General features: G+C 45.8%; 1 protein-coding gene across 1 annotated transcript; it reads right to left on the bottom strand.

Annotated features, from left to right (window-relative positions):
• Positions 1–1,985: 1,985 nt before the first annotated feature.
• Gatm (glycine amidinotransferase (L-arginine:glycine amidinotransferase)) lies at positions 1,986–18,065 on the bottom strand. The gene is made up of 9 exons (XM_005376731.1): positions 17,966–18,065; positions 16,544–16,762; positions 11,277–11,472; positions 9,735–9,925; positions 6,591–6,728; positions 6,285–6,449; positions 5,789–5,852; positions 5,261–5,377; positions 1,986–2,992 (listed from the first exon to the last, which is right to left on the bottom strand). The coding sequence occupies exons 1-9, from the start codon at positions 18,032–18,034 to the stop codon at positions 2,880–2,882; spliced, it is 1,272 nt and encodes a 423-aa protein (XP_005376788.1). The 5' UTR covers positions 18,035–18,065; the 3' UTR covers positions 1,986–2,879.
• Positions 18,066–23,799: the final 5,734 nt, after the last annotated feature.

The raw sequence follows: 23,799 nt of genomic DNA, 5'->3' as shown, positions 1-23,799 counted from the left end.
CTCCATGAACTGTTGGCCTCTGCCATGTGCCACTCTGCCTTGGAGCCAGCTGAGTATGGACTGAAACCTCCACAAACTGTGAGCTAAATAAACCTTTCCTTCCTTCATTCTGGGCGTCAGGTATTTTGTCTCAGCAATGAGAGAAAAATAACCAAGACAACTGCCACAGCAATAGGCAAAGAAACATCGTGTTCAGTAGGCTTATCCTATTTCTCATCACCTTCAAAATAATGGGCTAATGGGAAATTAGAGGTGACAATTAGCAGGGCATGGGAGTGCAAGTCTGTAATCCCAGCAGTTGGAAGGCTGAGGCAGGAGGGTCGTTGCAAGTTTGAAGCCAGCCTGGGCTACAAAGTGAACTCAAGGCCAGTCTGGACTACAGAGCAAGACCTTGTCTCTAACAAATAAGCAAATGAACAACAACAACAACAAAAACCTGCTTTTAAAAGGAGGGATAACAAAGGATCAAAGGGTTCATTTATGAACTTATAGCATTGTATCATGCAACCTAACATGAGGGAGATTACAGGTGGTCTTCATAATTAGGCAACACTAATAGTATAGAAGCGAATGTGGTAATACAGACATTGACAATCAAGTCTGCGGAGATATTGTACCAAACTCCCGTTGGGATATTATCCCTATGATGCAGAATTGGCCTGAAGCATGTTTCAACTTCAGCAGTGCTAGGTTGATTGTAGCTCTTACTTACTCCACAGATACATACCATAAGACAAAGACCGCTGCAGATCAGATAGGTCAGTGAGTATAAAGTAAGTTAAAAAATATAAGAAAGTGTATGCTGAAATTTTTGGATAGTTCTGCTATCTGTTTAAATCCAAACTAACCGGTTGTTAAAAATGTGTAGGAAAAAAAGTGTAGAATCTGTACATTTTTGGTTATCTATTTGATTACGTGAAGTTTTCAGAGAAATGGTCACTCTCAAACTATGAGTGATTGTCTTATTATAAGAGGGCCTTGATTGTGGATCAGTGGTATAGACTATAAGGGATTGTCTGGAGCATAAGTATTATCTGAGAAGTGGGGGAACACACATGCGTGCGCGCGTGCACACACACACACACACACACATGGGGGTGCAAGCATTATAAGATGATAACTGATGTAAAAAGGTCCTGAAAGAGAAAAAGGTTAGGATCAGAGGACTTGCTCAAATAGTTCACCACTTTCTGCAGCAGGGGCAGAGGGGACCCTTTTAGAAGGCAGAGAAGCATAGGCTAATGATAGGTTGAAAGGTCGACTTCTCTCTCTTAAAGCTTGTCATCTGGTAAAGGCCAGAAACGAGAGAGAGAGTATGAATGGATACGAATTAGCCAGAGTACGCAAATGTGTACAGCTCGATAGCAGACTGAAGCAGAAGCTGAGGGACTTGATGTCTGATGGGCTCTGTTTCTCAGTGAAAAGTGAAAGCCACAGTCATCTAAGGAAATGCAGTGAGGGTCTGGAAGAGTCAGTGAGCGCAGGGCGTGTGCAACAGAGCTGCCAGGTCGGATTCGGGTCTGGGAACACACAGCCTAGATGGGCCCGACCCACACAACTGCACAGATCTGTCAGGCAGGGTTCGGTCCCCGCGTAGCGCTATCAGGTGTTTCTGTGCCAGATGAAAAAGAATACATCAAAAAAGTTGGCAAGGGAATGGTTGAATCCTGTGATTCATTCAAAATACACATTCTCTGCAGATTTTTTCGTGAATAACGCATTGAACAACTCCAAAACAGAGGCTCTTTTTAAAATTCTGGGGCCTACAATTAGTCCTTTATGCTCACAAGACATTCAGATATTTTTGAATGAGTGAAATAAATAATAAACTAAAACTCTGACCCCCATTATACATTTCTGAATACAAGTACTAGGTTTAAATTTGGAAACAAGGTGTCAGTTTTGTTAGAGAATTAGGAATCGGTCGCAAGAGCTACATACCTATAATTTACTTACACAAGAATTAGAGTGACATCAAACTCTGATAAAATATAATCTGGAACACAAACATTTATTAGAATAAAAATACACACACAGTATCCAACATTAAAATTATGTCACATCACATGTTTCCTCTATTAGTTTTTTCAAATGCTTTTAAAGTCTGTGCTTTAAATAATTTGCACATCTGTAAACAAATCTGAGATTACCAAAGACGCAATGTATCTATTAGATATTGGGAATTTAGGAACAGGAGCCGATAGTTATATCCTATCATGCTAAACATTTGTGGAAATTTCTGGAAAGAGAGGAACTGATTAAAAGAGTTCTCCTGAAATGAGGTAAGTTGTATGATATGGTGTTTAGTAGCACATCTCACCAATGTTGAGAAGAAAATATTAAAAACCTTCATGAAAAATTCATGTCAGTGTTTGCGGTATCTAGCTTATTTAAAAAAAAAAAAAAAAAAAACTACTCAACTTCCTTATTAGAAAAAGAGAATGATCTGGTTCTACTTAGGATCTGTGTAAATTCTAAGTCTCCCTCTCATTTAGAGAGAAGTGATACAAACACTTACAAGCCTATGAAAAAGGAAAAAACAATGAAGATTAGAACCAGTATTCCAAGCTGCCTTGAGGAAAGAAAGGTACAAACAGAGGTAGATGGTTAAATATTAGTGGCCGGGTTACTCAGGTGACTAATTTTCGTCTTGGTACATATTCACCAAGGTTTTACACTGGAAGCCAAAGAGTAAATAACTTTAGGAGAAGAAAGTGATACATAGCGGAAGTTATTTTCCTTATGTCAAAGAAAAGTAATAAAAGTAAACTAGGCTAGAGACCCCTGTTAAGGATATGATTGTTCAAAGCACTACAGGTCATGCACTTGGTGAAGCAGAAGTAGCGGGACCAGCCCTAAACTCAGCCCTGGGGGGCCTGTCAGTCAAAGTAGGACTGAAGCGAGCCTCGGCGGCGGACGTCACAGGTCCAGCAGTGGAAGCCTCCTCCCAGGGAATTGGCGTGACGGATGCTGACCTTAATGGTGCTGATCCCTGCATTGAAAAAGGAGGCCCAGGTCAGACAGGTGGACCAACATGGAGCTGCTCCTGCCGAACGTAAGCCCACGGGTGCCTAGGAATCCTGCTTCTAATCCTCCCTGCGAGCCCAACCCACAAGGGGCTTCTCTCTCTAGTTCCCTTTCACCAGCTGTATCTTATCTCACCTATCTGAAAATCTCCAAAAGGTCAGCAGAGACTCTGAAGTTTTGTTCTACTGACTATTCACAAATCAACCAACTAGATGAGCAGATATCCCTGACAAATGTCGGAAAATGACTACTCATAAAATTTCAGGGCCTTTTAGAATCTTCACCTTGTCTGGCTGTTTCTAATTTTACCATGGTGATCTAGTAGAAAAAGTATAATTCAGCCAACCCGAAATTTCCACTTACATAGCCACACACACATAAGGAGAATATGCCTGATACATGAACATGCCTTGCCGGGCGTGGTGGCGCACGCCTGTAATCCCAGCACTCGGGAGGCTGAGGCAGGAGGATCGTTGTGAGTTCAAGACCGGCCTGGGCTACAAAGTGAGCTCAAGGCCAGCCTGAACTGCACAGTGGGACCCTGTCTCAAAAAAAGACCAAAAAAAACAAAGAAGGTGAGCATGCCAGGCAGGTAAGGACACAGGAAAGAGCTCTGTCTCAGTGTGTCACCCGAATGGCTGTGTAGGTACCAAGCCTGCCTGGACTCTAGTGTAATCTGGTGCCATCCGTGGTGATGTGACCGCTACATACACAGTCTACTTAACCAATGGGATTCGGAAGAATCGTTGTGTTAGACATAGTGGGATTTTTTTCAAAAGGCAGTTTACTCTCTTCTCTCATTATTCTGAGAGGACACAGGAGCTACAGAACCATGACCAGGTCCGCTGGCAAGTCGGGGAGAATGGGGGTCCGAGTCTGCATGGGGCTCTGAAGAATGAGTGAACACAGGGTCGGGACAAGGGGAGCCTGGGTGTGGGATGAGGGGAGTTTTGTTTGTTTGTTTTTGAGACAGGGTCTCGCTGTGTAGCTCAGGCTGGCCTTCAGTTCACTATGTAGCCCAGACTGGCCTTGAGCTCAAAATGATCCTTCTGCCTCAGCCTCCCGAGTGGTGGGATTACAGGCATGTGCCACTACGCCCAGCCGGAGTAGGGTTTAAATATGAGTATATGTGTCCTGCTGGAATGACCTGCCTGTCCTCTTCTGAGGGCCACAGCCATGCTCATCCTGAGTTGGTGGGGACTCTGGGACTTGGTATGTTGGCTTTACCAAGCTTCCTGTATCTATACAGCCTTTAATTACTAAAAGTAAGAGTAGAAGTCAGATATGTGATAACGTATACTATTTTACATTAAGAAACAAAAATCTAGGGCCGGCAATATAGCTCAGCGGCACAAGCGCCTGCCTGGCAAACGCAAGGTCCTGAGTTCGATTCCTAGTACTGAAAAAAGAAAAGAAGAAAAAAGAAAAAAAATCATAATAGACAAATAAACTGAACCCAAACAATTTTTATTATTTAATGAAGGCCAGAGGCAAAAAACTATAGTATAGCATTAAGGGTCAAACCATTGGTTCCATCTAAAACTGAGAGGCTGGGCTGGAGCTCAGAGCTTTTGCCTTGCATACAGAAGGCCCGGGTTCGATGCCCAGCACCACACACACACACACACACACACACACACACACACACGCACACACACACACAAAGCATACATCATCAAAGCATGAGGACTAGAGCAGACAGGTAAGTCTGTTAGGGGACTGGAATAGCAACCATAACCCGTTGTCTTTTAGACTCCTCTACTGATCATTTGATATCTGGGCTGGGAATTTAGCTCAGCGGTGCAGTGCCTGCCTAGCAGGCGTGAGGTCCTGAGTTCAATTCCCTGTACCAAAAATAAATAAATAAAACCGATAGGCCAATCTTTTTAAACTGACACTACATTAAAGAGGGCTGCGTTAAACGGGCAAACAGTTTGTTTTGAGTTGTCTACCTGAAATATAAGACAGTTTTTAAAAATGACTCAATGTCAACAAATACACTGCTTAGCTATTATAAATTGACACTCAGAGTATGTCAAATATGTCAGGAGTGCTACTCGACATAAGAGCTTATATGAATCCTTTCCTTCAACATTTTTCTCAGAAATATTAAGAACTGAGTGCCTCTAGAAACTGAGTGAAGTAAACCACTCATCAGAGATGCGTAGTATTTCCTCAGTTCTTCTAATCGGACGTTTTCACGCAGGACAACACACCGCACTGCTCTACGTACCCAGCTTCTCAAACATCTTCTGCGTTGGGACTTCGTTGGCGTCCACCATGACACGTTTCTCATCCAGCATCAGGACGTTCATGGAAAGCCATTTGGACGACATCCACAGCGGATGATCTGTAAAACACCAACAGCTGCTGAACTCGCCTGCTGTCATTTCTGCTTAAAGCAAGGACTGACAACCCAATAGCTCAAGGTTTTGGTGGTTCGTTTTCCAAAACCAGCATATCTAGAACTGTTACAAATCAGTCCATACTCATCACACATTTGGATGTCATCCTGTTCTCTTTATAAAGTCATACTTGCTTTATGTGAGGTTGTTTTGCTGTCATCTCATTTTCACTTTCCATGGAAGGAAAAATTGCAAAGGCAAGTCCCAGCCGTGTTCCAGAATTCACTGTCACCGCTTCTCCTTACTGGGGAAAACTCTTGCTAACGGGGTAGGATGTGGGCTGCTCTCTATAGGTGAAAGACCCTTGGTCACTGAAGTATGCATTTTAGACTCTAAGTATTTAAAAGTAAACCTACCATCTGGGATGGTCGGTGTTGGAGGAGTAACTATGGTCCATCCTGCTTTCTTGAATAGATCAATCTGCAAAACAAAAATAACCAAAGCGGGTTTAAATCCGTATTTACTACTCTTATTCTTATAGGGCAGCCTGACCCACTGCGGAGACCAGGCAGGGCCATCCATTTTAGCTGCAGTTGTAAATTATGAGACGGTATCATTTTATTCAATAGAAATACGTTCCTATGGACAAACGCTCTGTTTTGACAACACCAAGCGGCTGAGGTCACTGTCTGAGGATACTATACTAATTATCACTGCAGCAGTGTCTATCTCTGGGTGTTGGACATCTTATGGTAAACGCTCCATAAGCGATCCAGTGTTTGATCATAATACTATTGAACATTGCAGAGTCTGTCAGAATCACTAAGAGCCACAGAGGTGCATAAAATACAGGGGAAATCGCTATAGCTGTTCGGCTTTCGTGCTTTCCTGCTGTTCCAAGAGCTCTCTTACCTGGTGACACGGACGGTCAGGGTTGGAAAGCACGAGCCCAGGCCCGATGATGTTGAAGGTGGCGTCGATGTGCATGGGGTTGGGGTCCTTAAAGGAAATGACATGCACTCTGTAGTCTGGAGCGAGATGCCTGCGCATCCATTCAATGCCCAGGCAATTTGTCACCTGAAAACAGAAAGGAGACAGATAACCTACAAAGACTTGGCTCTGTGTTTAGAAAGCCACATACATGTAGGATGGAAATATTTTAATTTAGAAATACAGAACATCCTCCCACAGTGTGGAATTTCAGGGAATTTTACCCACCTGGCTTCTCTGTGCAAAAATATCTCTTCCGGCTCGAATGAAGTCAGCAGCATCAAAGCAGGGCTCAAATTCAGTGGTCACAAACTTTCCCTGAGCAGCCAGTTTGTGTCTGTCTTCCACACTGTGGATGGGATAATTCTAGCCAGAACAAGAACAAACACATTCGATGCGTGGGTTCCCCAGGAAACTCATTTGTGAGGATATACCTTGCCATACACCAATTAGCGCAACGTTACCATTTCCCCAAACGCTGCTACTCTGTTCTAGACTAAAACACGCACAGGGAAGATGTGCGTCCATGATAGGCAAACCGAAACAATACCACCACCACAGAAACAAAATTCAGACACTGGGTAGCTTCCTGCTACTTCGAAATAAGTGCTGCAGGGCGGAATCTGTTCTGAAAGTCGCCCATGATCCATACGCGGATTTACAGAGCTGTGCATGACATGGGCAGGTCACAGGATGGAGTCACTCCCTTCAGAAAAGGAATCTGGTCCTGGGTCTTGAGTCTAACGGATGCTGTGAAATGAAAGCTTCTGCTTCCCCACCGGGGCAGGGTGCGGTGTAATTCATTATTTATTTCTGTCTTCGAACCCCTCAAAATTTTGGTTTTTACACTTTTTTCTATAAAGGGCCAAAGAATATGTGATTTAATAAGGGACACACAATTGCCCCTTGGTACCTGGGGGGCACCAGGTCCCAAGATATTAAAACCTGCGGATGCTGCAGTCCATTATGTAAAGGAGCACAGTATCTGCATATAGTCTGTGTACGTCTCCTGAGCTTTCAATCATTTCTGGGTTACGCATGACACTTAGCAAAGGAAGAGCTGGGAAAATGGCTGCCGACTGCATCGTTCAGGGGACAACGTCAAGGAAAACGTACGTGCTCCATGCATCACCATTTTGAAAAAACCTTTTTGAATCAGGAGGGTTGATCCACAGTTAGTTGAATCAGGAATGCAGAATCTGCAGCAGAGAAGACTGGCTGTATATTTAATTTCACTGTGAGTCTGGCCTATAGGCCAGCTTCTTTTTCTAGAAGAAAGGAAGGGACTTCAGCCTAGTTATTCTTCTGGTTTCACCGATGACTAGCAGTGTCCCCTGAGGCCCGGTCTCTCTGTAATGAAATGAAACTACTACCTGCTAGGGTTGTTGTGAAGAAACAGGATGGAGGATGCAGATAAAGAACAAAGCCCAGCAGAGAGTTCATGAACAAAAACCAAACTGCACGGGAAATACTTCAAAGAATCAACAAATGGGACCTCATCTCATTAAAAAGTTTTGGCACATCAAAAGAAATCACCAACAGAGTGAAAATTGAGAAAAAAATTTAGCCAACTGTTCCTTAGACAAAGGGCTTCTATCTAGAACATATAAAGAATTAAAAATATCAGGTCCCCAAAATTCAGAAACCCAATCCAAAAATGGGCATCTGAGATGAATACACACTTTTTTTAGATGAAAAAATACAAATGGCAAATAAATATATGAAAAAATGTGCAATATCACTGGTCATACAAGAAATGCAAATTAAAACAACACTGAGATTCCATCTCTCCCCAGAAAGAGTGGCTGTCATCAAGAAATCTACCAATAACAAATACTGGTAGGGCTGTGGGGAAAAAGGAACCCTACTGCACTGTTGGTGGGAGTGTAGACTGCTGCAACCACTGTGGAAATCAGTGTGGAGAGTCCTCAAAAAACTAGGCCTCGAGGTCCCATTTGAACCAGCTACTCCTCTTCTGAGTATTTTTCCAGAAGAACTGAAAACATCATACCACAGCAACATATGTGCACCCACCCATGTTTATAGCAGCACAATTTGTCATAGCTAAATCTTGGAAACAACCCAAATGCCCATCAACAGAGAAATGGATAAAAAAGATATGGTATTTTTATACAATGGAGTACTCAGCTATAAAAAAATGATAAACTCAAGGTTTTTATAGGGAAATGGATGCAACCAGAGACCATACTCATAAGTGAAATAAATCAGACTTGCACATGTAAACATCGTATTGTCTCCCTAGTGTAAGAAATCGAAAGAGTAAATAAGACCCAAAAGGTACAATAGAAATTATGAAAGGGAAAGAAACTGCTCAAAAGGAAGGAACAACTGGCATGGGGGAGAGGAGAAAAGAAGAAAGAGAGAAAAATATATATATATGCGCAAGATAGCTAAGATAATTATACTTCTAATTTCTATTAGTTCGGTGAAAGGAACAGTTACTGCTTATATTGTTTGATCAATTTTACATGGCTATATCTGGTAATCTGAGCAACTACTTTGAAGATAACATTATGTAATATAATAACCATTGTTAATTTCCTATCATCTTGTTTTGAAATTCTGTATCTTTTTTTTTTTTCTCTTTAAAAAAAAACAAACCAAGAGGAGGGTGGGAATTTAGCTCAGCAGCACAGTGCTTGCCTGGCAAGTGTAAGATCGTGAGTTTGATTCCCGGTACCAGGAAAAAAAAAAAAAAAGAGGGTCAGGGCTATAGCTCAATGGCACAAGTGCCTGCTGGCAAGCCAAGGTCCTGAATTCGATTTTCAGCACCAAAAAAAAAAGAATACCATCCTAAAAAAAAAAAAGAGCGTAGCCCAGGGACTCGCACTATTATTAGTGATATCATTCAGATCACTAATATTACCACTATTATCATCAGATCACTTATCCTATTTTCTTTATATCACAATTCTTGGGGCTGGGGATTTAGCTCAGCGGCAAAAGCGCCTGCCTGGCAAGCGCAAGGTCGTGAGTTCGGTTCCCGGTACTGGAGAAAAACCAAAAAAAAAAACAACAAAACAATTCTTTAAAAAAAAAAAAAAGTAGTCTGTGGTGGTGCACGCCTGTAATCCCAGCACTTGGGAGGCTGAGGCAGGAAGATAGTTGTGAGTTTGAGACCAGCCTGGGCTACAAAGTGAGCTCAAGGCCAGCCTGAACTGCGTAGTGAGACCCTGACTCAAAAAGACCAAAAAAAAAAATAAATAAATAAATAAATAAATAAATAAATAAATAAAAAAAAAATAAAGTAGGCGATATTCCCAGTTCCCGGCATGGGGAACCCATGCGGGGTCTCAGAGAACCTCTTACTCTTGTGGATTACGGATGAGCTCCCCTGTGATCAGGCCTTACCTTGTCATAGAGCTCGTCCACCATCATGGGCTTGGGCGCCGTGGTCCACTTGGCCCCGCGGTGGAAGTAGTCTTTGATAAGCGAGCGGTACGCTCTGTACTCGAAGAAGCGCGAGCGCCACGCCATGGGAGCCTCGATAATCTCATTTCCCACGACGATAAGGATGTCTCGGGGCATCGCGCTGTATAAACCTGCCAGCCAGGGACAGGGGCCGACTTTCAGGCGAATGCGTGATCAAAGCAGGTGCTTTCAGAAAAGTGTTTCTTTGTATCGTTAACGAACCAACCACCCGTCCTGATCGTTTCCCTACGAAACAGAAACCTGCACGGCTACCCCAGGAACGCAAATTTCCAAGTTAGGAAGGCCTATGCAATATGATCTACTTCAGTGCTGGGTTTTATTTTTGTTTGGTTTGCCTTTTTTTTTTTTTTTTTTTAATTACCGGAACGCTGTACACACAATTTATGCACATAGTTATATAGAATTGAGAAAAGTGGGATTTACACACTAGAAAGTTAACACAAATTTGGTGTGGGGTAGGTGAGTGAAGCAAAAAAAAGAAGGAAAAAAATATGAAGCCATAAAGTGGTTATTGCCGGGCACGGTGGCACACACCTGTAATCCCAGAACTCGGGAGGCTGAGGCAGGAGGATCGTTGGGAGTTCGAGACCAGCCTGGGCTACAAAGTGAGCTCAAGGCCAGCCTTAACTGCATAGCGAGACCCTGTCTCAAAAAGACCAAAAAAAAAAAAAAAGTGGCTGTTCACAGAGATGCAGAATGAGCCATCAAGCGGCCTCGTTTGTTTGCTCCTTTCTTGCTATTCCGAGGCACAATTCTTAAAGCACTATCAGTATCACAAGATAAAACTGGGCCAAGGATCATTCTGTAGCTGTAAATCACAGAGCTCAAGCACCAAAACAGTCACGTAGTGATGCCAGTTCTTCTTTTCTTTTCTTTTCTTTTCTTTTCTTTGAGACAGGGTCTCGCTATGCAGTTCAGGCTGGCCTTGAGCTCACTTTGTAGCCCAGGCTGGTCTCAAACTTGCAACGATCCTCCTGCCTCAGCCTCCCGAGTGCTGGGATTACAGGTGTGCACCACCATACTTGGCTTTTGTCGCTTCTGTTCTTGAGGAGACTTAAATGGAATTCACTCTCTTTCTAGAAGGAGAAGCTATAAAATCTATGGAAAATTGCTTCTTTCAAGGGAACCCCACCAGGTTTACAATCGAGTTTAGAGTGTGCATCTTAAGCATATCAAAGTTGCCGGGGAAATAGGTCAGTGGCACAAGCGCCTGCCTGGCAAGTGCAAGGTCCTGAGTTTGATTCCTGGTATCAAAAACAAAAACAAAAACAAAAACAAAAACAGAAAAATTAAGCATATCAAAGTGAACTAAACTGCTGCTAAATATTCTTTAAAGTCTTGAGGGATTGGCAAAACCAAGGATCTCCCCCCAAATTCTCACACCTTTCTCTTGACACACTTAAGAAAGAAACCGTGCATCAAAGTCAAGGCGCTGGCAGATGAGTTTCCCACAGCACTTACCCGTAGACTCAAAGTCAGGAGTTCTGTACTGAAATGCCCAGTCAATGGGGTCGGGTCTCCTCACCACCACTCCTTCCATTTTTAAAATATTGCACATTTCTTCAATTTCAGCAACAGCCTTTTTCAAGTGATCTTTGGGAAAATATTGACCTCCATACTTTTGGTAAAATGGCCAGTACTTTTCATACGTGTTGGCCTAGAAGCCAGGGAAAGAAAGTGAATAGGCTCATCGGTGGTGGACATCTCTGCGTACATAATGGCATTGAGGCTAGAGCCACACTCCGTACCCCGGGTCCCCCGGCAGACGCGCAATGTTTACTGGAAGAAGGGCTCTAAATTCTCTTGATATCTGGAGGCTTTTTGATCAGTTTCCGCAGATCTCATGCCTAACCCCTACCAGCATGACTGCCTCTCCACAGGCTTGGAACCCTCTTGGCCGCCCCTCAGAGAGAAAACGCCCTGGGTGCTCCAGTTAGAAAGCCTTAACAGAATTAAGCAAGAGAACAATTGAAAGGGAATAAAAACACCCGTACTGAGTTGAAACCATGGTCTACCCACCCATTCCGCAATTCTGTCTGGAAAACAGCACCTATATTTTATATTTTATAGGAGGAAAAGATATTTTGCTGTGGCTAAGATCAAGGACATACTCTCAAACCCACTTTATTCCTCTTAATGTTCACTAGTGACTTTCCCATTCAAAAGAGCTTGCTCTTGGCAAAACGGCGTGGCCATGCAGGGCGGGCTATGTTACCCCTCTGTCACTATGTCTCCCACCCGCGACACATTTCCTCTCCCCCATCCACCCAAGCCCACCCCTCACTTCAGGTCACTTGGTCAAAGCAGAAAATATTTGGTAAGTGAATTCACACACTTTTAGTGGCTGAAGAAAGCTTCACACGAAGAAAGTTCCCAGAGGTTTTATGTAAAAATGCAAATATCTAGATTCTTTTTTTTTTTTTTTTTGTCTTTTTGAGACAGGGTCTCACTCTGCAGTTCAGGCTGGCCTTGAGCTCACTTTGTAGCCCAGGCTGGTCTTGAACTCACAAGGATCTTCCTGCCTCAGCCTCCTGAGTGCTGGGATTACAGGCGTGCGTCACCACGCCTGGCAAGATTCTTGATGTGTCTAAGTTCTCAGCCAACTGAAAGAAATACTCAGGGACAGGTACACAATGCATCTTATAATTTGTCAAGACAGATGAAACAGAACTCCAGAGACTAAGCAGAAGCCACCTTGGACCTTTGTCAGAGGATCGGCAGAGCCATGCAGAGTTACATGCAGTTAATTAAAAGTGTGATCAAAGCAGGTACTTTTAAAAATCATTTCTCTGTATCATTAATTAATCAATTCCCAGCCCCAATCATTTCCTTACAAATCAGACACCTGCAGATAGCAGAAAGTACTAGAAAGAACTGGGTAACCGGCTAAGTATGACTGTGGAGTGTGTCCACTTTAGCTAGATATTGTGCTACTCCGGACAACCCTATCCAGGAGACAGGGTGAGCATGCCTTTGTGCATTTTGTGTGCAGAGAAAGAGACTTGGGAAGTCAAGTGCTCTCGTACTACCTGGACAAGCAGGACAAGAACTTTAGTGCTTGGGCTCTCATTCTAACGGTGCTCTGAGTCTGTGAAGGCATTCGGCCATGTTCTAGTGGTCTGAACATTTTTAACTTTATATATAAAAAGTTTTACAACTGGAATTGTTTATTATGGTTCATATTGTTCCCCATAGTTTTTGCCCATCAAGACTGGACCAAATATGTAGGCATCTGACTCTTTAATGTCAAAGACAGTATTTCTCTAGATTTATGTCTCTCCTTCTCTTTTTACCTCACTCTGGCAAATTATCAGATGCACAAACATAGACTCACCTCTTTCTAGTTCAAAGTCTAGGTTAACTAGAACCTAGGAGGGAGGACAGGGAATAAACCGAAAACAGATCTCTAGAAATCATGACAGATGCCTGTGAATCTCTAAGCAAGGGGTTGGTAAATGAAGGGTTGGTAAAATGGCCCGAATCTGGCCCATGCCTGCTTTTGTAAATAAAGTTTTATGGGCACACAGGCACACTCATTTGTTTATGTGGTGCCTGGTATTGCTTTTCACAACAAAGGCAGACTTGGAGATGAGGGGTTGCAACACACACCTATGTTCTGCAAAGCCTGAATTATCTATTAGTAAGTTTGCTGACCATCACAAGCTGAATTTCTGAACAACGAAAAATATCATCTGTTAAACATCTGAATGATTTAAGGCAGGTCCTCTCTTGCAAAAACAACACGCGCTTCAGTTGTGTGCTCCAGGGATTTCTGCAGCAGCACAGTAAGAAGCGAGGATAATGACTCTTTATATTCTTCTCTAACACGTCCTGGTACTGCTTATCCATTCAGCACTTCCTGCTTCTCATGCCGGGCACATCTCCTACCGTTTCTCTGAGGGACAAGAAGCCTTTGACAATTTAACACTGAGTTACAGCCGACGCTTGGTTATGTTGTCTTGCCAAGCTCCTTCCACAGTACCTTGCGTGACTATTTGTGCAGAGCGAAGACTGCAAAGTTTCCTAGGAGAAAAACACTATTTGAACAAGTGTGAGTTTGTCTAGCTTATAATCTGGCAGATGTCGGACGAAGTCCAAGTGATCAGGGCAAATTACATTTTTCAAGACCGAGCTGGGAATTGTTGACACTTCCTTTATAAACCTACTGAATGAGTTAGCAATCATTTACCAAGCGTGTGCAAGATAGTGAACGCTGTATTAGACGCTCAGCCGATGTTTTTTAATAATCTGCTGCAGAGATACGGCTGCATTCCTGGAAAACTTTACAGTCCTCTAGGGCCTAAAATCATCTGGGGTGGGGTTGCTAAGTGAATTTTTAAATATCATCTTCAAAAGAAATAGCAATAAAAATGAACCTTTTACTTATTCAGCAATAAACTTGTGTCAACCTTAATTTTATATTCTTTAAAAGGTCTTCTATCAAGAGTTTTATTTAAAAAAAAATACAAGAGCAAACCCAAAAGCAGGTATTTACTTTGTTTTGCAGAATAAAAAGCCATTTGACTTTTAAAAATGTGTGCTTCCAATCATGTTCTTTACTCTTTCCTTAAAATTTCTCTAGCATTTATATTTTCCAGTACATTTTATGCTCTATAAACAAACAGTTTACTGCATTATTTTTACCCCTAATTGTTCTCAAGCTGATTAATGTATCTGTCATTATTTTCTGCTTTCTAGGGACTACGCATCCCTCTGATTTACTTTCTTCCCCCTCAATACCTAGCTTAGCCTGTCCTATAAAACAGAAATAACCAGAAAAATGAATGAAATCAGTACTGTCAATGCTACTAATATCTACAATCATTACACTTTAACTTTATACCTTCAACTTTAATCCTGGTAGGCAGTTAGCAAACTTCTTAATATCTTCACTCGACTGGGGCCAGGAATTTGTGAGATATTCCACAAGGTCAAAGAGCTGATTAACCAAGAGTAGCTATCAATCTTTACCAAATACCTAATTGAATCCCAGTCTCCTGACCTGAGCATGATACACTTACCAGGAGCCCACGAAGTTACAAAGTCTACAGATATAAAGCAAGTGACAAGGAACTCAAAATAATGTCTGGGAATTCTGATTCCATGAGATCCCATGGTATGAAAGTCGATAAATATAAAGACAAGTGAAAAGGCGATAGTTTAATCGCCTGACTTTGAACTTTAATTTTACCCAACTAAAGTGGTTAGACGATGAGACAACTTCTTTTCCAGGCCTTTAAAAATATATATACATGGTGTGTAAATTAACCACTTCCCCCAATTTCAAATATCAGAACCAAGGATAGTTTCAGAAAAATTAGAAGAAATTATTTTTTCTACTGCCTGTTCTTCCTGCCTAATTTAAGAACTACTTCCTGCCAGGAGACTTGCTCACTCTCTAAAACTCGATGGCTTTTCCTGCAGCTCTCCTGGCAGTTCACCTACCTGGCCTGTTCGTTGGCGTGAGAAAACTTATGCTGTTTCTATGCCAGCACCATTCTCTCTCTGAATAGGAAGGAAGCTCTTCTCTGTTAATACTACAGAGCTCTGCTACATGGAGATGATATTTCTGATGATGATGATGATGACATTGCTGTTATGAAATTTATTTCCTCAGCCTACAAGTGAGAATGTAAATATTCAAGAAGAACTTATGTACACGGAAGACATATTTGTAAAGTGTATTCATGGGCTCTTGGACTCTGTCTAAAAGGAAGAAGGTGCTCCCTTGGACCCTTGGGTCATGGGATCCTTATGCAGTTTATCACCTGAACACGAGCCCACAGGGGCTGTAGCCAGGAGAATACTGCAGATGAAGAATCCTAGGAATTTTTAAAAGGGAATCTGCTGAGTACCGAGGGGGAGTATCAGAGAGATCAGCTTAGCCCAGAACGAGTACCTGCTGGCCCACCGTGCTGGCACGTCTCTAAGATCATGCACCACTGAAGTGGGCAGCCTGGAAATGCACCCAAGGGCAGCTTGTGAAGAATCCTGAGTGCCATGAGGACTTCATCCTCAGCGTGGGGGCGCAGGATGAGTGACATGGTCAAATCTGGGTTTTAAACCCGATCACCGATCACAGCTGGAACACAGTCCCGAGAGGAGGGTGAATGCAGGAGACCATAGGAGCTCAGTGCCGCCGCCCGGAGCAGATGCACTCTAGTCCTAGGGCAGAAGCACAGGGGTGGGGGCCAGACCCACTGGGAAAAGCCTTGTCAGATCCTGGAGATCTTGCAGGATGTGGCTGAGGGAGACACCAAAGACAACTGGTGAATTAACTTGATTAAAGAGGAATGACAGTTTGAAAAGGAAGGAAGAGGCTCTGGGTTAACAGGGTGGCTGGCAACTGAACTACAGTTGTGCCAAGTGTGAGGCCCTGCGCAATACCGTGAGGGAGTGTAAAATGCTGAGCTAGGCAGAGCTCGGGGAGAGAGGAGGAGGCCAGAGCTGGCAGGATGGCCAAGAGGAGGCGGCCCAAGGGAAACCCTGTTCCAGCTGGGCACACAGACTGCAGCAAGGGAAGCGGGAACAGAGAACTACTAGCCCCAGGGAAGGGCTCCCGCAACCCTGGGGAAGTTTCAGGAAGGAACGAACTTGGGTAAATAGTGTCCAAAACCACAGAGGAGTCCAGCAAGGTAGCTTAAAATTCACCCCCGCTGAAGGCAGCCGCAGAAGCACAGAAGGCCAGCAGAGAGCCCGCATCAGACTCAGGGTCGGTCTCACTTTACCTTCACCTCCACTGTGAAGGGCGGCACACAGGCGTTTTCCGCTCTGCCCACGATCACTTCCTCTAAAGGGTCCCACTCGTTGTAGGAGGAGACGGGGCAGTCCTTGGGCAGAGGGTCGGTGGCCTTCTCATCAGCTGCACAGGATTTCTGGGAGGAGGCTGGGGCTGCCTGGGTGCTCTGGAAAGTTCGCTGCACCCATCCTGTCACGGTTCTTCCGAGCTTTGGAGAACAACAAGAGCATCACTGCGTGGCCCTGCTCCACACGTGGGGGTGGGGGTGGGGGAACAGGGGACACAAGGTGGGAAGGCCACGTAACAGTCAGACATTTTAAACCTGTTAGGAGGCCGTAACCAAGGTGATAACAGTGTGCGGGCGAAAGGGACTGCGGGTGGTTTTGTTCGTGACCTTCTTCTGTATCTAGAAATCCTCTTTATCTATTTCGTCCCTGGCAATATAGGCCCCTGTTCACAGCTCAGAATTGGTTTCGCGGGAGGGGCCCTAACCAGGCCCATCTCCTGAACATGACACTCCTCCTCTTCCCTGGAAGCTGGCCCGTCGGTAACTTCCTGCCTGGTCCAGCTGGAGGAAGGAGCCCCCTTCTCCCTTGGCATCCAAAGTTACCAATATTAGGGTCTCTCCCCAACAGTCATTTATAAGGAACCTTATCTTTCAGAATAATCAGCTTCAAACCCAAACGTTTCTCACCTGTGATAGGCGCTTCACGTCCCTCCTCCCTCAGTGTTCACCTGCCGCCTGCCCCATTTTACATGGCCCCCGGGTACCCCAGCCAAGGCACAAAGTTAAACTAAGAAGGGGATTTAAGAATTTCAAAAGGCCTGTTTAAAAAAAAAAAAATGCAGGGCCTATAAAATCGAGAGCAGGAGGAGCCCCTCCATCTGCCGCGCACTGGGCAAGCCCGACCCCTAATCTCAAGCCTCCTATTTGATAGCGTCAGGAAGCGGCAGGAGGGGCGCTGGGGTGGGGCCCCGAGCGACAGCAGAGGGACAGCCGCTGGGAACCAGCTGTTCGGGCTGGGCGGGGTGGGGTGGGGGGACCCTGCGGAGCTATACCCCTCTGGGGCGGGGCAGGATCGGCGTGGCGACGGGGAGGAGCGCTGGGGACAGCCGTGTCGCTCTCCATCCCCACGTCCAAGTGGCCCCTCCCCCCGCCCAGCCCACTCTCGCTCCCCACCTCTGTGCGCATGCAGGGCACTGAACCCCAATAATGCCAGCCGTGTGCTAAGGGGCCCCTGACGTCCCCAGCTCTCCCCGCCCGGCGCTGGCAGCGCACCAGCACCAAGCTCCGGCCTTGGGGACTCGCGCTCGCGCAGCCACCCGGGCGTGGCACGCGTGTCCTCCCTCCCGCAGCCTCGGGGACCACCCCCCACTCTGGGCAGCCAGCCAGGGCTTGCGTCGCACGCACCCGAGACCCGAGGTAGTGCAGGGCCTCAGCGCCGCGGCTCCCGCCACGCACACACCGCACGCGCAGCATCCCGGTCCTCGGTCAGCGATTGCCCTGGAGCTCCGCGGGTGTGTGTGCGCTTCGCCACTCGCACCGCCTTTTATAGCGCAGGGCCGCCCCGCCCCGGACACGCCCCGGACACGCCCACTGCCACGCCCACGGCAGCGCACACCAGGTCCCCAGGCGGGGATTCCAGGCGCAGTCCCGCACCGGCTCTGCGTGATCTGCGAGAGGGGCGAGGCGTCTTCCCACTGAGCAAGATGAAGGTTAGCGGTACCTCTGGTGCGAAGTTTAAATTTAACCCTGCAAGATGGGCATGGTGGTGCACGCCTGTAATCCCAGCACTCTGGAAGCTGAGGCACGAAGATAAACTGCCAGTTCGAGGCCAGCCTGGACTGTATAGGTGAGACCTTGTCACGAGACAAGTAAGCAAAAAGTTGCTTTGTGAACTGGCAATAAATAAAAATAATTTAAACTTGCAAAGCGCGAGTGCAGTTTTAGGTTTAAACTGAGTGATGTGCACAGATCCGATGCCCCCATTTTAGAGTGAACGCAACCGCTTAAACACGAGCTGGCTTGCCGGCCAGGCTTGAGACGGGAGAGAGAAGTCTGGAACTTGGGCCACCTGTCCCCTGCCCCCCTCCAGTCTGCTGAGTGACTTGAACTCTTGTCATTCTCCTTGAGTGGACACACAATCCTGAAAATAGAGACAAATTGGGTCAGGAGTAAGGGACGACTATGGAGAGCACCTTTCTTCCTATTCACGCATTATATGGCTTGTTTCAACTCGATCAGGGTGCTTTTCACAGAGTAGAATCTTAGAGGCTACAACCCTGTATGTAATCCTATCACTCTGGGAGGCTGAGGCAGGAGGATTCCAAGTTTCAAAAATGTGAAGCAGAGCCACCCGAACCAGTCTCGCTGCTACAAAAGCAAATCGAATAATCCCTCCACCCCTTTCCTTTCTATTTGCTTTTGTTCTTGAAAAAGACTTTTGTAACCATCTTTTAGAATTATCTTACCAAGTGAGAGCACATATAAAAAAAAAATTAAAAAAATAAAGACAGCACACATCTTTGTATTGAGTTGTTTGTCTAATACTGGGCCAGCTCTGCAGTGTATCTATAGCAATGTTTGGCAGTATCTCGCTCTTTGGTTGCTGCCTTACTCTGAAGAAATAAAAGACAGACTGAGTGCTTGCCCTTCCTTCCTTTCCTCATAACAGATATCATCAATAACTGATTGAACCGATAACTTCTGGAGCTTGGGGCTTTCATACTTAATGGCTACACATGTTCCAGGCCAACAGTAGTGTGGTTCTGTAGATTCATTACATGATACAAGTCAGGGTAGTGGGTATATGAGGGGGCAAGATGGCAGTGAACAGAAAACGCATTGGATGCTTGGGAAAAGGTTTTGCTTTTTCAGTTTCTCCTTCACCACTGCTATTTGGAGATACAAACGTTCCTACCTGATTCCAGCCAGCAAAATACAGAATTTTTGAATTGTGTCCTGAGATGAAAACAAAACCAAACCCAAGAAAGACACTGGCCCCCAAAATAAACAGAAGAGCCTGTTGAAAGACTTCATTATTTCATGACGCTAGTTGACATTAGCACCCGGGCTTGGGAGGCAGGTTTACAAGGTTGTGTTCATAGAATTCACAAGTACAAATATTCTGAGAAATAGTACATGCACACACACACACATACACACATACACATCTGGGTGAGATAAACTATCTGCAGAAGTCACCTGTTCTAAGACACATTTGTCCCTCTAGAGTTAAGGACGCTAGACATTCCCAAGTTGGATCAGATAAAAGATGGTATTACTGAAGTTCAAACAAGGCGACTAAAGTATATCCTCATGGCTAGAATGTGCCTAAATAAAGCTGCATTTTTAGAAGAGTATTATTTGGAGTACATTAATAAAATATCTCTGGGAGGACAGACAAGCTATCGATGGCCCAAGTCATCCCTGGGTGGGGGATGTGGCTGGCCGGGGGAAAGGTGTGGTAGAGGGTTTTCCCTTTAAGCCGGATCATGCCCTTGAATTTGGAGCGTGTGAGTGGATTGCCTAATAAACAGACAAAAATACATAGACTGTATTTACCCAGGTGCGGCTGCCCACATGGAGTGTTTTTAAAGGAAGCCTGAATACGAATCTGTCGATGTTTATTCATCCTGCTTTAAGGATGAGTTAGAATACTCTGGCTCCTGGAAAAAGGAAACCTATTGACAAGAATAATTCCGTTCACTTCCTCCGCCCTCTGGGGCCGCCAACAACCTCATCATTCCTGGGAACCTCGACAGGGGAGCAGGCTGGGCAAGGGGCGGACTCTGCAGGCTGAGCCCATAGGGCCCTTGCTGCAAAGCCTCGAACCAGCGTTCCAGCCTCTCTCTTAGAGTCCTGCGAGTATGGCAGATGCAGCTCAGCCCTTGCTGGCAAGCGCTGTATATTCCTCTTAACGATCTCTCTCTCCCGCCTGCTGCTCAATCCAGGGCAAATGATGAGAACCGCTTCTGGAACCTGCAATGCTGCAGGAGTGGCTTTTCTGTCAACACCCTGTGTCCTTGTGGCTCACGGTGCCCGAGAACTTCTTGCTGGTGTGTTGCAGCCCACCGGGCAGGGGCGGGGCCCCGGAAGGAGGGGAGGCTGGTTCACCCCCACCACGTCCCAGCACAGGGCTGGACACAACGCGGCTGAGTCCACCCTTGCTCGGTGCGGCTCTGAAAGCCCAGACCTCCTGCTTTGACGTCGTGCAGCCTTTGATTTCAGACGAGTCCCAAAGTCTTGTTCACTCTGCCCTATCTCCCTACAAACCCTTGTAGGACTTTTACGAGCTCCAAACAGCTGTGTTTTTGCTGCTCAGCATCTTCTAATGAAGGGGATTCTTTCACCAGAAGGCAAGCGTGAGACAGTAGCTCCAGCAACGTTAAACTTCAGGTTTCCCCAAGTATTTAAAATAACCTCAGCTTGAATCAGCACTGCAAGCGATCTGACTTCAAGAAACCAGGAAGAAACGTCGGGAGCCGGAGGCAGGGGACCACCTCATTTCTCTCACTTTGGTCCTTAGCTTCCTTCCCGGAATTCAAGAGCCCCAAATGCCATTCTCCTTTATTTAGGTTCTGAATAAACCTGAAGGTGAAGGCCAACCCACTGGATAACATCCTGATACCAGGGTATAGCACAGGGGATTTTTGTTCAAGGAAAAACAACTGCATGTGTTTCCTTCTCACTTCAGTCCTTTGGAAAGAGAGCCGCTTTACTTGGCTGTCGGAGCCATGATTCAGATGCAGGCCTCTAGGGCTCAGCAGCATGTGTCCTTAAACCCTGGGGCTCCCGCTTGCTCGCAGGCGTGGGGAAGTCCCTATTGCACAGTGCACGTGTGTGTGTCCTGTGCGTCCGATATTATTCCCCTGGGGGCTTTGTGTTGTGTCGCACGCTGTCATCCACCTTCCAGGACATCCGAGTGTTTCTTCCAGGAGCTATGTGTCAGACTGCTGTCCTTCTTAGGAAAATACCCGTCAAGACTGCGTAGTAAGGAGCCTCGGACAGCTGTGCTCAAGATACAGGTCGGCGCCTCCGGCCACGTTCAGCAGTGGTTTCAACGCCTCGCTGAGAACTAGGGAGGCGAGGGAGGCGCAGGGGCACAGCGGGCTGCGGGGGTCGCCCCTGCACTGCAGCCGAGGAAGGAGTCTGTCCGGAGGGGAAAGCACGCCCTCTCGGCGCTGGTTCTGCAAACGCGCTTCACACCCACCCCACCTGAGTCCCAGCTGGAGACTCTGAGCGGCGCTAAAATAGCACCCTGGACCCCACTGAGAAAGCCGCGTCTCCTCTCTCTGCCTCGACTGCCTCTTCTGTTCTTACCCAACAGCCACCAGGCCAGCAGAGCCGGCCAGGGGTGGTGGGCCGGCCGCAGGCAGCGCTCCAGGGAGAAGCAGCACATGATCCACTTCCAGAAGGACAGGGAAGCCAGGGAATCGCTAGCGCTCGGTTACAGTGTCAGCGCCGCAGGGCGGCCTCCACCCACGCACACGTCCTGGTTTGGCAGAAAACGTCTGCAGCCGCGGGGGTAGGAGGACAGCTGTCCCCCGACGGTCTCCCTTGAGTCCTTCTCGCAGTGCCAACTTCTCTCTCGGGACCCTTTCCACGGCCTCCTTTAAGCTGACTTCAGGTTTTCACTTCTGGTTTAGATCTTCCCAAAAAGCATTCTGCAGAATAAGAAGCAAATTGTGGGGCCAACCCCGGGGGAGCGGTTAAGGAAGTTACAACTTACTCAGCTTTTACGGAAGTTCCTGGCTCTTAAGTGCATAAAGTTTTCTTAATCAGTACTTCTGGTTTTTTTTTTTTTTTTTTTGCGGTACCGGGAACCGAACTCACGACTTTGCGCTTGCCAGGCAGGCGCTGTGCCGCTGAGCTAAATCCCCAGCCCCGTTAATCAGTATTACTTAAGTGAATGAATACAGTCTGGATTTAGGAGAATAAACCTCATCATAGGCTGGAACATGCAGCTGTTAAGAAGAATGTTTACAATTTTTAAAAAAATAACCTATGACCTTTCTTATGATATTTAGAGGAAAAGAACAGAATAGCAAGCCAGTCCTGGAGGCACATGCCTGTAATCCTTGCACTCCAGAAGCTGATGCAGGAGATTAATGCAAGTTTGAGGCCAGCCTGACTGTCCCCCGACGGTCTCCCTCAAGTCCTTCTCCCAGTGCCAACCCCTCTCTCGGGACCCTTTCCACAGCCTCCTTTAAGCTGAGAGACTACATAGAGAGACCTGTCCCCTGCCAAAAAAAAAAAAAAAAGCAGAATACGAAATTGGATAAACAGTAGTCTGTCAACCATGTTAGATACATACGTACATAAGACCCTGGTGGGAAAAAATCACCAAAATTTTAACAATAGTACCCAAAGGTGTAATAGGTAAGCTTTACGTTCTTTCTGCTTTTCTGCAAATGGTGTAATTTTCTGTATTAGGCATTTATTACCAGAAAATGAAAAGCCATACATGCTATATTTGTAGAAGCAAAGGATAAAGCTTCAGAAAGAACTCTTGTTGTCACAGATAGTTTCCCTTCCGCTCTGCTGCAAGAAAACTGCAGTCACCGCCCTGGGAGAAAACCTCCCACAGCCACCTGGCTCCTGTCCTCTGCACACCCCAGTGTGCCCAGGGGAGCCCGGCGTGAGAAGCCAGCTACCCTATCTGCATGTGCCCTTTGCCCGACCTGTGCTTGCTGTTTCCCTCTTGTCTACTTAGCCTGTTGCCAGAGAGGAATTTTCTAGAATCTTCACTTCTGGCAAAAACCACCTCTTTGGATGGGCTCTGGGGAAGTTAAGTGACATTCGTGCATGTTCTACAATCCTCTCTCTTTAGGAACTCTGAATTTATGTTTCTACTATGATGTGCAAAACGTAAAAGCAAAACAAAACACCAACCCTATATACTGCCAGGTGTGACCAGAAATATCGTAAGATGGAAATGCAGTGATCTGGGAAGTGTGAGCCTTTTAGGAAGGCCTGATTTAGAAGTGACAGACTGAGGGCCGGGGATGTAGCTCAGTGGCACGAGCGCCTGCCTGGCAAGCACAAGGTCCTGAGTTCGGTTCCCGGTCCCAAAAAATAAATGAATAAAAGATAGCAGTGACAGACTGGGACAGCTAACACACTGCCTTTTCCACAAAGTGATGCTGTTCATGTGACACCAGTTAACTCACCTTGGGGGACAGAAGTCATGCCCCGTGACATTACTGAGAGAGAGACAGAGAGAGAGAGAGGGAGAGAGAGAG

Source organism: Chinchilla lanigera, unplaced genomic scaffold (genome assembly GCF_000276665.1).
Source record: "Chinchilla lanigera isolate Chin_1 unplaced genomic scaffold, ChiLan1.0 scaffold00008, whole genome shotgun sequence".
NCBI classification, from domain to species: domain Eukaryota; kingdom Metazoa; phylum Chordata; class Mammalia; order Rodentia; family Chinchillidae; genus Chinchilla; species Chinchilla lanigera.
Note: the sequence above shows the minus strand (reverse complement) of the source record. Positions and strands in the feature narration are given on the sequence as shown.

What these genes read in the sequence shown, in the direction of transcription:
- Gatm (XM_005376731.1), bottom strand. Translation starts at nt 18,034, where the DNA reads ATGCTGCGCGTGCGGTGTGTGCGTGGCGGGAGCCGCGGCGCTGAGGCC. An exon ending in TCCTGACTTTGAGTCTACGG is followed by an intron (nt 9,926 to 11,276) that starts GTAAGTGCTGTG and finishes CCTGGCTGGCAG; the next exon opens with GTTTATACAGCGCGATGCCC. An exon ending in TGGACGAGCTCTATGACAAG is followed by an intron (nt 6,729 to 9,734) that starts GTAAGGCCTGAT and finishes TGTTCTGGCTAG; the next exon opens with AATTATCCCATCCACAGTGT.